The sequence below is a fragment of the Sinocyclocheilus anshuiensis genome, unplaced genomic scaffold, assembly GCF_001515605.1.
Source record: "Sinocyclocheilus anshuiensis isolate Anshui unplaced genomic scaffold, SAMN03320099.WGS_v1.1 scaffold928, whole genome shotgun sequence".
Taxonomy (NCBI): Eukaryota; Metazoa; Chordata; class Actinopteri; order Cypriniformes; family Cyprinidae; genus Sinocyclocheilus; species Sinocyclocheilus anshuiensis.
In genome coordinates this window covers 1,040,811-1,054,559 of record NW_015552531.1, presented here as the reverse complement: position 1 = coordinate 1,054,559, position 13,749 = coordinate 1,040,811, and the positions used below count along the sequence as shown (strand labels likewise).

Sequence of the window (13,749 nt, the reverse complement as noted above, 5' to 3'; positions counted from 1 at the left end):
TTGGACTGAATGAAATACTGGAGGTGTATAAACAAAATGAAGGAATGTAAGCCTGAGTGAATCTGTATGTAAGCAGAAGTATGTGAAGGGCTTTGCACTGAATGATCAAATCCAGCAATTTTGACAAACAAGGAGGACAAATAAGAGATTGTAATGAACAGGAACTTTAAAGCTTCATTTATAAAATGAAGATCGTTCTAGGTCCATGATATTTCTCTTAAAGGGTACACGCTTTCAAGTACAGTTAAGTACATAGACAAAACTGGACTATTTTACCCACATAAAACCACACTACATTCCTACAAAATGAAAGCTGTCCAATTAGATAGATAGATAGATAGATAGATAGATAGATAATGGATTAGAAATGACTGATTCTATTACACTGCACAAAATCATTTTCTTAATGAGTATTTTATTCTTAATTTCTTTCTTGGTCTTTTTTGTCTTGTTTCCATAGCCAAACAAGATAAATGTACTTAACCAAAAATGCATTAAATATTAAGGCATAATTAAGATATGTTATCTGAAAACATGATCGTTGTTCTTACTCTATTGGCAAACCTAACAACATTTTTTTCATTCACGCTTAAAACAAGAAAACTACTATTTGTCAAAGGGGTCAAGGGTCAAGGGCCCTCTGAAAAAAAACCTTAATATCTGATGCAGTTTTACTTGTGTATGTATACACAAAAGTACCGATTAAGAAAATAATTTTATTTTATTCAGTATAGGGCCTGTCAAAAAAAGTGCTGAACAAAAAGGATGTTTCTGATGTATTTCAGTGCTATTCAGAGATCAGTGAAATCTCTATTTACAGCACTGTTCTGAGATCAGACAGAGCTGTCTGAGTGCTTCACTGAGATCAGCAACAGCTTAGATCAGTTAAAGCTGCAGTTGGGTTGCTGGTCTTTAATTAAATTGTTGAGAGAGTCTTAAAGAGCACTATCCTCAGATTAGTCGGAAAGAGTATGGACTACTGGCTACTTCATTAAAATGAGTAAGATCAGCTGTGAGAGGCTCTAGCACTGTAAATATATAGGCTAATTTAATTAGCCATAAAGGTGTGTATATCTGAATGTGTAGCCTATATCTGAATCTCATCCTGATGCTTGTGGGCCATGAAGTGATTCAGAAGTGCTACTTAGGAGGAGACTGGAGTAGGTGAGGACCATCAAGTAGGTGGGGAATGGTAAAAAAAAGCCTATTTTACAGCTGCCACATTAAGTGTGCAAATGTGTCCAATCATGTACATGTCTAACTGTCTTTTTCCCTTTATTGTCCTTTATATGATTATGTGGAGCAATGCATTCAGCAATATTTCACAAGCTGCAACATAACCTTTCTATTATGCCACAGTCATCACGAATGTCAGTGTCACAGTCCACGTGTGTGCTTGAGAAAGGGAGGCTTGAAAAAACCATATGCCCCCAACCTCCACCCCAGCTGTCTTAAAGCACCAATCCTTGCACAAATGCAGTAAGAGTTGGAGCTAAAGGAGATGCTGTTTTACTTCATGATTGATTTTATATCAATTGCTTTTGGGACTGAGGAGAATTTGAAAAGTAAGTGGATTTGATTGGCCAGATGCTCCTTTCTTATGCTCTCTTTCTGCTCTGTATCTATTTTTTTCAAGCCTCTCATACACAGAGGGCAAAGGAGGGTGAAAACGAAGGGACTCTGGCTCATGCATATTGATGAAGAGACAAGGTCTGTGACAAGGTGATTTTCAACATTTTAGAGGCAAACAAAATAAGCAAGAAGCAGCAGGGATAAATCCTTCATAGATTACACTTTCCATTGCAGTGTGACTTAATTGGTAACCAATGCCCTTATTGAAATTAGAGGGTAGGAAATTATACATACACTATGCAACTAAACTGTGATCAGAGTTACCATGGAAGCATTGCACAGCATACCAACCTGTCAGCAGAGTCTTGCTTCTGTGTATCTCTCAGACACATCCCCTTCCCTTTCCGTCCTTTCTTTCACCCAACCATTTTTTTTCTCTCTTATACATTCCTTTATGGAAGATGAGCCTTAAATGCCTCTGAGACATTGGTAATGGTGGGGGAGGTGACTTTCACCATGGGCAGTGAAAATATTTTTGATCAAATACCATGTATTTTTAATACCACCATATACCAAAAGACAAATATATGGTCCTGACCAAAACATCTAACCTCTGAGAAGAAATGACATTGGGCACATTAAAGTCATGGCTGTCAGCAGATATGAATATGGCTGCTTGGTCTTTAGCTTAGTGCCCCATGAAAGTCTTGGTATGGTTCTTGGGGCATCAGAAACATTGTAAGTCTCTATCTACGCCTTGTCAAAGCAATTGCTTGTTACTGTTTCCGCTCTACAGCTGCTGTAATACTGCAGACCAGAGGAGCCCCCCTCTGTGATTATCTGCAACTGTGCAGCAGTGTGGTTCATCTGGCCTTCCTCGCTCTCATTGAGCAGCAGGAAAACCTGCATAGGACTTTTACCATTACAACAATACACCCATTGTTAATGGCTCAACCTCAAACTCATCTGCTTTTACCATCAAACAGAAGCCTTGTTTAAAATGTGGGCTCATGCTAAAGAACACCGATAAAGTACTTAAAAGCCATCTAGAGGCTTTTAAGTATGGAAACTGTAAGCCCAGCTGCACATAGGCTAACTCTCATATCTCAGGTCTCCTTCCGCCACCCCCTGGGGGTGTTTTGTTTTTTCTCTCTTGTACATCCTCCAGTCTAACTCTCTTTCGGGCATGTGGTCAGACGGTGGTAATCTGATCAACCACACGTGTGCTGTCCACCATCTCCACACACTCAATTTCCTCCTGGTTTTCTGCAGCATTCTTTCTCTCCCGACATTTTTTCTTGGAGGGAGGCAAGAAGGTGAGCAGGACGGGGAGAATGGCCAAACAGTGGAAGGCAGTGATGATGGCGGTGAGAAAGAGGCACCTGAAAAGTGTGCGGGTGAGGTTCGAGGGCACGGCCGCGAGAGGGAGCAGAGCAGCCCCATAACACAAGTAACTCTGAAGGGCAGGAACTCCATGTCGCTCCAGAGCTAGTTTCACCCAGCGCGTACGCGTAAATTCCCGGCCTAGAGCAAATGCAGACACCAGCGGAGCGCTGGAGTCTACAGCATAGTTCACCCCGTAGATCAGACACAGCACTGAGACGCAATCCAACTCTACACGCCACAGGGTCATGAAACCCACCAGCCCGAACTCAACAGAGGCTACTGTCACAGTCAACCAGGCATTCACCAGTGGGTCAGCTGCCAAGAAGGTGGAAAAGAAGAGCAGAAAGAGAGCTGCAATGCAAGAGTTCTTCAGAGGTGCTCCAACAGATGAAGCATAACGGTCCATATACACAAAGGATGGATTAAAGATTATGAATTTCACCCTGGAGGTCAGCGACAACTTCCTTAGTGTGTCCAGCAGGATAGACATCTCCTCTCGTTTGTTTTCTGTTGTCTTGGCCACTAGAAACATACGTGAGGCTACCACATCAAATTCCCCATCCGCACGTTTGGCAAAGATGATATCGTCCGAGAAATGCACAAATCGGGGTTGGCGCAAAAAGCCAGACCGCAAGTGTTCTGTGAAGTTTCTGCGTGACAGGCTAGTGGTGATGTTCAGCCCATGAAGGTAGTTGAGGTAACTCTCAAACCAGGAGATGCGTTCAAAACCTTTGGTGTATTCCAGTAAGTCATCTTGCACGCTTGTGTTCCAGTACTCAATGGACTCGTAGATGTAGAAGCCAATCACAGGGCTGTAACTGCTGAAATACCGCTGCTGTGCATGGGTGTATGCTATAGTGCTTGTTTCTGTGGCAACCACATTACTAAGATCTGACCCTTCACTGACCTGAAGGTAGCCCATGAGGGCAAAGGAAACATAAACTAAGTAGAACAGAACCACGAATGGTTTGACATAGGTGTTGGTGATCCAGTCACAGTAGTACCGCTTCATAAAGGCTACCAGCAGGTGACTCTCATAAGCACGCAGTGTTCCTGCTTCTGTGGCCTCCTCGTTGTAATGTGTGTACATGAGAAAACGATACCACGCCGGCTTCTGCTGCAGCAACTCTGGCTTTGGTACACGCCTGCAGAATAGACTGTGACGGTAGTTGTTTTCCAGGTAGCCGGCAAACACTAGGTTGGAGCCGTAGAAGGTGAGGATGTAGAGGTAGTTGAAGAGGACTGAGATACAGGCGTTCCGACAAAAGAGACGTACGGCCTCAATGTTTGTGAATGGACTGGCCCCGATGCCGAAGGTGACCACATGCAAGGCCGTGCTAGCTGTGAAGGGCAGCATACAGTCAGAGAAAACAGCAGCAACCCGCTCCTTCACGTGCTGGTCCTCGCGGGTACGTCGCCAAGACGACAGCATCTCAAATGTGCCAAACAAGCCATGACCTGAAAGAGATGAAGAGAGAAAATACGTCTTTCAGTGATTTATAAACCTTAAATGAAACGTGAAGTGGAATGGTCTAAGCATAGCTTAGAATGATTTTGGCAGGCAGATCTTTCAAGTGACATAAATGGCTGCTGGGAAAAGTGGAGATGTAAATAATTGAACAAAACGGTGACAAGACAGTCACTCTGCAGCTGCATCGCAACAATGGATGTGAGGGAAAAACAGATGCTCTCTTTCTCCGGCTTTTTTTTTTTTGGACAAAGCTAAGTCAAAAAGTGTTTAGCATGCATTGTAGCATTTATACATCCATCAATAAAAAAAAATCTAATTATAATCCAGTTCAATTCAATCTATACAATCTGTTGCCTATAGAAAACTCCATTCCTAATTTATAGCTCATCATCATCACCAGTGCAGTTTACTGGAAAATCCATCAAAATAAAGAAAGGATTCAGTCTTGAAAGCAAAGCCAAAGAAGCCTCTTGGCCACCACCACCTCTATTTACAGAGCATGATCTAACTATAGCCCACTCTCTCCTCCTCCATCTTCACAGCTGATGAATTTGTAGCTAAATAAATCTCAGTCACACTCACACACGATAGCCACATGTCATGTAAAATTGATCTGATGAAAGGAGAAAGCCTTACGGATGTGAGGAAGGCTGACAGCCCCTGTAGCCTTGGGACTTCATAGAAGCACAGAAGCCCAAGACATTAGGCAAACTGGGTCAGTCTACTTTTAGAAGTTGACTTAAAGGAACCCGGGGTCCTACAGTTGAACACAAGTCATCGTGATGAAGCTAACACTCTTGCACCATAACATATATTTACATGTTTAACTTGTGCTTTCACATTTCACGGGGAAGTCGTGGCCTAATGGTTAGAGAGTCGGACTCATAACCCAAAGGTTGTGGGTTCGAGTCTCGTACCGGCAGGGATTGTAGGTGGGGGGAGGGAATGTACAGCGCTCTCTCCCACCTTCAATACCACGACTGAGGTGCCCTTGAGCAAGGCACTGAACCCCCAACTGCTCCCCGGGCGCCGCAGCATAAATGGCTGCCCACTGCTCCGGGTGTGTGTTCACTGCTGTGTGTGTGCACTTTGGATGGGTAAATGCAGAGCACTAATTCCGAGTATGGGTCACCATACTTGGCCACATGTCATGTCACTTCACATTCTATTGGTCTTTTTTCAATTTCTGTGTTTTTTCCTCTCTAGCTTTCTACATGACTCGCTCATGCAGGCACAGTGAGCAGATGGCCCTCACCTACAGGGTTGCCACGGCATCAGTGACTCATCATTCATGATGGAGGTTCCCTCGGTCTGATATCGCCAGTACTGCCTCTCACACAGGCCTGGGATGTGTGCCCAGCACAATAGCTAGCAGAGTCACCAGACAGCACTGGCCTGAGGTCGTGGCCTCCACGTTTGGTCTCAAGTGTTCTGATTTTTGGCAGAGCTAAAGGTCTCAAATTAAACTAATGGACAGTAAGAGGAGATTGTTGCTAAACTAAACAATCAAGATCTGCGAGTAAAACAAAGAAAGTGAGAGAGAGACTGTAATTTCTATTCTCATACTGTTTTCTCATTTCTCTTTTGCCTTCACTCTCTGCCTCTGCCACAGACGTTTTCCTCTTTACTAGTTGAACCGACTATTTTATTTCCACTTGTCTCAAAACAAAATAAAGAAATACCAATGTAACACACAGACTGATTCTCAGTATGCAAGTCCTTTATCTCCTGAACATCTTTGTTCATCTTACAAGATGCAGTGCAGTCTTTTTCTCTTCATAAACATGACATTAATCTTAGCAATTATGGCCTATGATATCTCTCCCTTCCATCTTTCCATTATCATCAGAAGACTGTCAGATGATCCCAGCTGACAGCTAATGTCCTTGTAATGGAATTTGTTTTAAATAAAAGGCCGGTGGCCTACAGAGATAAGGCCTATTGTTTTGTCAGACATCCGTTATGTTGTACTTATATCCCTGCTTTTCTCTGAACCCTATTCAACCCGGTATGAACAACCTGGAATGATATTAATATGCAGTGACACTGGACAGCTCTAGCAAGTTCTTTTTTTTACGCTAAGAAAGTGCTCTCTAGGAGAGCTCTGTAAGGAGATGCTGTCACTCGGGCTGTGATTGGAAACCAGAGGGGAGAATTCTGAGATTGCTGACTTTGAGTGACACAATTGCCAAGGTCGAGATTGAAGTGTAGAAGCATTATAAGAAGGACACAGATGTCTTCTTGAGAAATGCAATAGTCATGTTGTAGAGTGGGTGGCATGGGGGTCAATCTAAACTCATTGTCTCTCAGTCAGCCTTCTCGCCTTTTTTTTCCAAGCCCTTGTTTTTATTTTCCTTTTTTTTTTTCTTCTCATTTCTGTCTTTTGCCCCAGCCTGTTATTTTCTCAACACAGGCCTCCTCCCACATGTGGCACTAATTGCTGTGTGTAAGAGATGGCCAGTGAGAGCGAGCAAGATGGATGTGTTCTGTCTGTCAGGATGCATGTATGCGTGTTGGTAATTAGTTGCAAGAAATCTGCTCGTGTGAATCTGTTCCACAAGCACACAGTTGATTCACCCAGAATGGCTCATGGACAGAAGACAAAAGAAGGGGGTGGAATTCCTCTAAAGGCTGTCTGCTGAGCTCTATTAGGAATTCCTTTGATGTGGAGCATTTCATTTTTAATGATACACCTTGACAAAAGTGCAGTGCAGAGCTTTCCGGCCAGTCAAAAAGGTGCACTCGTTTAACCTGACAGTCCTTTAAAATACAAGCAGTCACAGTATGTAAATGGAAGATCAAAAGAACGGAACGAATATGCAGACAGCAATGGCGACTAGTGATTAGAGAGAAAAGTGCACGAATCACTGGGATGATGCAAATACACAATCATTTAAAAGTTTGGGTCAGTTATTCAGCAATTGATCAAAAGTGACAGTAACGAGTTTTACATTGTTAATTGAAAATACTATTTCAAATAAACGCCGTTCTTTTGAATATTCTATTCATCAAAGAATCTTGAAAAAAAAAAAAACAGTTTCCAGAAAAATTTTAAACAGCACAACTGTTTTCAACATTGGTAATAAACAGAAATGATTCTTGAACACCAAGTCAACAGTTCATCAAAGAATCCTGAAGAAAAAAAGAAGTATCAGGGTTTCCACAAAAATATGAAGTTTTCAGAATTTATAATAATAATAAATGTTTCTTTAGCAGTAAATCAACATATTAGAATGATTTCTGAAGAATCATGTGACACTGAAGACTGCAGCTGGCTCCAGAAAATTCAGCTTTTTCCATCACAGGAAAAAAAATAACATTTTAAAAAATGTAATAATATTTCACAATATTGCTGTTTTTACCGTATTTTTGATTAAATAAATGCAGCTGTGGTGAGCATAAGAGACATCTTTCAAAAACATCTTTCTAAAAAGTTGAATGAAGAAAACTTTTGAACAGTAGTGTACATTTTTGCATAATAGGAGGACAGGAGGGCGTAATATAATCTCACCTAACATGACAAAAGGGATACCCAGGTATGTTGAATTGTATTTCCCTCCTGTGAGGTTGAAAATGCCTGCAGAGGTGAGTGTAGCGAGGCTGATGGTCACCAGAGCCAGAAGACCCAGCCATGGCTTTGTACGCACACAGTCTCGCATTGAGCAGCACAGCATGGCCAGCGAGAGACACACAGCCAGGCTAAAGAGCAGTGGCCGTTCTGATACCCGACTGGTCCTTTGGAAGTCCCTCTGAAGAGAAGAGGAAGTGAAGGGGTATAGGCTAAGCTCTGGATGAGCCTTTCCAAAGTTCTCCAACTCCTTGCAGAACAGCAGCTCCCAGCTGGCCGCTACCACTTCGTTCAGTGGGCTGGCCGCTTGCAGGTAGTACGTGAGTTGAAGGGCTCGAGCAGTACGCACCCCGTCTCTCCCTCCACCTGCCAGGACTCCACCCAGCTGGTGCCCAATGTAGGCCTCCCGCCCGTCTTTGAGTTTGGTGATGGGATAATGCAGAATGGGTACTGAACAGTTGGATGCCCATGCTGACCTCATCTCCTCCAGAACCCGCAGGATGTCATCCACGATACAGCTCTTGCTGTCATCCAACAGGCAGAGGTGGGCAAAGGTGTAGTTGAATCCCAGCATAGGAACCTGGATCTGAGTTATTGTGTTGTGTAGCTTGATGTGGAAAAGAGAGGGATAAAAAAATATTGATTTTACTAATAAGTACAGGTAAATACAGATAAATAAAATTTGAATTAGTCAATGAAAAGATATACACTACCATTCAAAAGTATGATCAAAAATACAGAAAGAACAGTAATACTGCAAAATATTATTACATTTTTTGTTTGTTTTTATTTTTGTATCTTTTAATTGTTATTCCTTTTATGGCAAAGCTGAATTTTCAGCAGCCATTACTCCAGTCTTCAATGTCAAATAATCTCTCTATAATATGCGGATTTTGTGCTCAAGAAACATAATTTTTTATAAATGTTGAAAACAGTTGTGCTACTTATTTTTGTGGAAACTGAAACTTTTTTCAGGAATCTTTGATGAATAGAATGTTCAAAAGAACAGCTTTTATTTTAAATAAAACATTTTGTAACATCTTTGCGGTTTCTTTTGATTAATTTAATGCATCCTTGTTGAATAAAAAAGTATTAATTACTTTCAAAAAGAAAAAGAAAAAAAGAACTGGCGAAACACTGACCTTAAACTTTTGAATGGTAGCGTATTATGTTCTTGCAACATTAGGAATAAATTAAAATGAAAACTTTTAATACACAAGAGTAAACTTTAAGTATGTGATTGTCAATATTTCAGCGCATTCAGCTGCAAGTATCTTGCATGACATCTGCATGCCCACAGTCTCTGACCTAGATGGATGCTCCAAATGGGCTGTCTGCTCTTCATTTGTAGGAAACAATGGGCAAAGAAAAAACTATATATACTACAAAGAATATAATCACCTCAAATTCTTTGAACCATGATTTTTCCTTCTTTCAGAATCAGATCAGATCAGATCTTGGCATACACAATTGTCACTGCATTCGACTCTATCAAATCATGGCTCAGCAGAGGAGAGCAAACCTCTTGCCCAATGGTGGCCTGTGATACAGTGAACAAGGTTATACCGAGACCTGTTGTGTTATGGTGCAGAGAGAATATAAAGAAGGTTCTATTTCTGGAATATACAATGCATTGTGAATATTAAAAAAGTTCTTAAGACGTGGTTGCTGCTTACAGCTCGGGCTTAGTTCAGTTATCTCAAAAAAATTGAAACGAATGTTTCCAGTTAGAAAGGATTAGTCTAAATGCACATGACGTGAGTACGCCGACTTTACTTGCAATATCACTGGCACTCTAATTGCTCCATCTAGTATCGTCAGAAATCTCGGTGTTATGTGTGTCTCCTCTCTTTCATTTCAGTCTCATATTAACTCTCTCACTAAATCAGCTTTCTTTCACTTACAACGAATTGTCCAGCTCTGTCCTTTCATTAGTGCCAACGATGCAAAAACTCTCATCAATGCTTTTGTTTCATCTCGTCTCGATTACTGTAATGCCCTTTTATGCTCCTTCCCTATTCTCCACCTCGTTCATTGCGGTCCTCTGATTCCGGCCTTCTCGCCGTCCCTCGGTATCGCCTCTCTTCCACGGGGGGCAGATCATTTAGTGTTGTTGCCCCTAAATTATGGAACTCTCTTCCCAGATCGCTCTGTCTTGCCAATAACCTGTCTGAATTTAAATCGCTGCTCAAAACTCATTTGTTTTCACAATGTTACCTTTCTTAAGTTGACTTCTGTTTATTCTGTTTTATGTTGTCTTATCCATATATTTCTCTCTGGATGTCTTATGTTCTCTTTACTTTCTGTATTATTGTTTGATTGTTTGTTTGATGTTATCCTCACATTTTTTATGTTTATTGTAAAGTGTCCTTGAGCTCTGGAAAGGCGCTATATAAATAAAACATTATTATTATTATTATTACTTTGCATTTAATAATAAAGTGTCTTTGCTAGCAAAATGTCAATCTGAAATGTAATGCCATAATTTAATCTACATTCCACAAAAAGAGGTGAAGTGCTTATTTGGTTTTTGCCTGAAATTAAAATTTTTTTGCGAGTACAGTATAAGCAGAAGTTGCCAGCATCATATTTCATGTTGGTGGTGTCTGGGGGAGTGAATTTTGGAGCTGGATTAGGATGCTGTGTTACAGGAAGATAAAGTAGGCCACAAGCTAACACTCTGACCGGCACATTGCATGAAATATTTCTAATATTAAAAAAATATATGATCCAGGGAGAGCTGTGGGAAGAGAACTTTCCTTAAAATCCAGTTAATATCATAGCTCCTGTATTCCACAGGGGAGTTAAAATTACAGATTTGTTCAATTTTAAAGGACAGACATTTTGTCAGAGTTATTATCCAGTGATTCCTGAGTACTGGGAATAAATAAATGAATAAATAAATAAATATTAATCACAGAATTATCTTCCATTTTCCCACTTACCGTGGGACTATAGATGCAATATTTAATATTTAACATCTATTACATAAATATTGATTAATCTAGCATTTATTTAAATGGATTCAAGAATGTTTCAAACTGATGATCACATCCAAGTGAAATCACAGAAAGAAAATCTTAGTGTTTATGCCTGACAGCTGACAGTGTTGACAAAAATAACCAAACTTATTTTTAGTATCACATATGTAAATGTATTGATTTTCTTTTCTCTTTTTTTTTTGTATTTCTTTTTTGTAAATGCACTATTAGTAGTAGCTACATATATTATAATAATAATATTATTATATTATTATCATTGTTGGGAATGTAAGGATTGCATAAATCTGTAAATAAATAAATAAATAAAAACCCTACTTACCAGAACCTGTGACTTTGTTGAACTCATAACAGATAAAATATGAAAAGAAGAACGAAAAAGATTATTACGTAATCACAAAAATGTTTGTTTTTATGCAAATATAATCTGAAAAGTGCTGAAAAAAGCAGGACAAAGTTGTGAAGCCAATTAAGACGTATATTTTTCAAATTACCCCTGATTTCTGAACTGTGATTTCCTTTTCACTTTTTAACCTCTATAAGAGGAAGACTAATAAGCGTCAAGGAAAGTTGGATCTCTCAAAAAGTAGCTAAATTAACAAAAAATATTGATTCATGGAGCCCTGACAATACTATTGTAACAGTTTAAACTGTTAGACAAAAACAATTACTCCAGTGAAATGTTACTCACCTTTAGGACTGAGTTGACGTGGTGAGGGTCCAACACGCTCCCCCTGCGCGAAGTCACGATGACCCGGCCATATCTCCCGGGTGTTTGCAAGTCTGAGTAGAGGGTGTGTTTGGATCGGTTCACGGGGAACAAACTATCCACCAAGTTCCCCTCGATCTTCGCCAGGCTGTGTTTGGGGGCTAACAGGTACTCCACGTTTTCCTCTATGCGGTATCTGCTGAAGCTCGCGCCCAGCAGGATGGAGATCAGCACGGGCGCGGAGGCGAAAAACACCGGGTGATTGGCGACAAAGTGGCCCAGTTTGTGGAATGACGTCCTGAGCCCTTCGTGCAACACTTGTCGCAACATCCTAGAATGCAGCAACAGCGCAAGGGCGATGAACCAGCATCAGCATCAGAGATCCGGAGCATCAGTGTTCAACCCACGCAGCTGGATCACTGAAATGATTAAGCGTTGCGTTGAATCTCATCAGGTCCTTCTGGGTCAGAGACATTTTGTTAGTACTGCATTTACTTTTAAGAAAAAGATAAGTCGGAATGAATATGCATTGGAAACGCTGCGGTGTTTTTGCATGTGGCGATATCAGTGTGCGAGACTTTCAAAGGGGTCGACTTTTCTTTCAGTATTCTGTCAGTTATTTTGGGGCGCAGTCGGTTGAGGTTCGTTTCGCGCAACCCAGTCTTTGGCGTCGCTAGTTATCTAACCTTCAAATACCTCGAAGACATTCGGGTTTGTGATATGCAAATCTATAATGAACTATATTAGAATAATGAATTATTAGACTATTATGATTTATTGATGTACAATCCCACATCGAATAGAGAAAGCGGTCGAGTAACGAAACGTTGCTATGGTTATCTTCTCAGAATAACGCGATTCCTATTTACGAGCGTTTATTTTAGCGCAATTTTAGCTAACTTTACCTAAAACGTCGTTTGAAATATACACTTAGCCTATGTATAAATACATACGTTTAAGAACCCTCAAACCATTTGTTTTGAATTCCTTAGGGGTTCAAGTCTTAATTTTGGGGTCAACATCCAACCCCCCTCCTCCCCACCCCATAATTCGCACCCTGGACAATAGTGGTCACTTTTCAAGAGAGTAACAGGTTATAGGCTATTCGTAGAAAGAAAAACCCTAAACCAGCACGACGAGCTGAAAAGTGGCTGTTTTGAGGTTTGTTTGTTTTTTTCCGACAGGGAAAGGGGTTCTGAATTATTACCAGTCACGTCTTTGCAGTTTCATGCCATCTGAGAGACCCAATTTCCATAAATGCGTCGTTGATCCGAGTGGAAGGAATGATATGCTCATTTCTCGTAATAGAAACGAATCACTTTTCTCTTTGAATACCTCCACAGCGTCTTAGAGAGGATGAATCCAGTACATATCGGTGTATTTTTAACAGTGAACTGGTCATGTACTTACAAAGAGTTTCAAATGCGCAAATACAGTTTTGTATATTCCATTATTTATGAGGTGCGTGTCATTGATCCATATTAATCCCGTACCGCGCCCAGCACGACCGCAATCCGTTGTTACCAGTCTGAAGCCACGAATCTCCACCACCGACCCGCGGTGCAGAATGCGTGCGGGCTCCGCGCATCTCCAGCTCGGCCACTTGTGTGCATTTCCTTTCCGAGCTAAGGCATTCATCGATCGTTTGCTGCGCTAGGTAGCTCCACACAAAATATTTACAAACGAACGCGATGCGGCACTTAATCGTTCAGTTACGGAGCTAATTCAGAAGTTCAGGTTTCCCGAAGAGCCGCGGCCGGTGAATGCCAGTGGTGCCCCCACCCCCATTACACCTAATCACGGGAATGGGGTTGTGTAAAGGCGAAAGGAAAGCTTTTCTGATTGGTCTGTTAACGTTAGACCATACGAGAGATAATAACACGCATAGAGACAACGATTATGTGACGGAATGTATTCTGTGTGACAGCCTGTTAAAACTGACTATAGAAACTGTTTGCAATTACTATGCTAATTTACACGTACAATTATTGTGTCAGTAGCCTACACACAGAGCATATTTTATATGAGCACTTTATATTACAGA

The 13,749-nt window shown here is 40.9% G+C and overlaps 1 protein-coding gene across 4 annotated transcripts; it reads right to left on the bottom strand.

The window, feature by feature from the left end:
- Nucleotides 1-1,712: 1,712 nt before the first annotated feature.
- On the bottom strand, nucleotides 1,713-13,431 carry LOC107663699 (patched domain-containing protein 1-like). 4 transcript variants are annotated; one of them, XM_016453993.1, is made up of 4 exons: nucleotides 12,913-13,431; nucleotides 11,688-12,165; nucleotides 7,941-8,604; nucleotides 1,713-4,416 (listed from the first exon to the last, which is right to left on the bottom strand). In XM_016453993.1, the coding sequence occupies exons 2-4, from the start codon at nucleotides 12,033-12,035 to the stop codon at nucleotides 2,765-2,767; spliced, it is 2,664 nt and encodes an 887-aa protein (XP_016309479.1). In that variant the 5' UTR covers nucleotides 12,036-12,165; nucleotides 12,913-13,431; the 3' UTR covers nucleotides 1,713-2,764. The 4 variants fall into 4 exon arrangements, with proteins under 4 accessions (XP_016309479.1, XP_016309480.1, XP_016309482.1 ...); XM_016453994.1 differs by having other exon boundaries at nucleotides 11,688-12,162; XM_016453996.1 differs by lacking the exons at nucleotides 11,688-12,165; nucleotides 12,913-13,431 and adding an exon at nucleotides 11,319-11,359.
- Nucleotides 13,432-13,749: the final 318 nt, after the last annotated feature.

What these genes read in the sequence shown, in the direction of transcription:
- LOC107663699 (XM_016453993.1), bottom strand. Translation starts at nt 12,035, where the DNA reads ATGTTGCGACAAGTGTTGCACGAAGGGCTCAGGACGTCATTCCACAAA. An exon ending in ACGTCAACTCAGTCCTAAAG is followed by an intron (nt 8,605 to 11,687) that starts GTGAGTAACATT and finishes TTCCACATCAAG; the next exon opens with CTACACAACACAATAACTCA. An exon ending in TATCCCTTTTGTCATGTTAG is followed by an intron (nt 4,417 to 7,940) that starts GTGAGATTATAT and finishes CATCTCTTTCAG; the next exon opens with GTCATGGCTTGTTTGGCACA.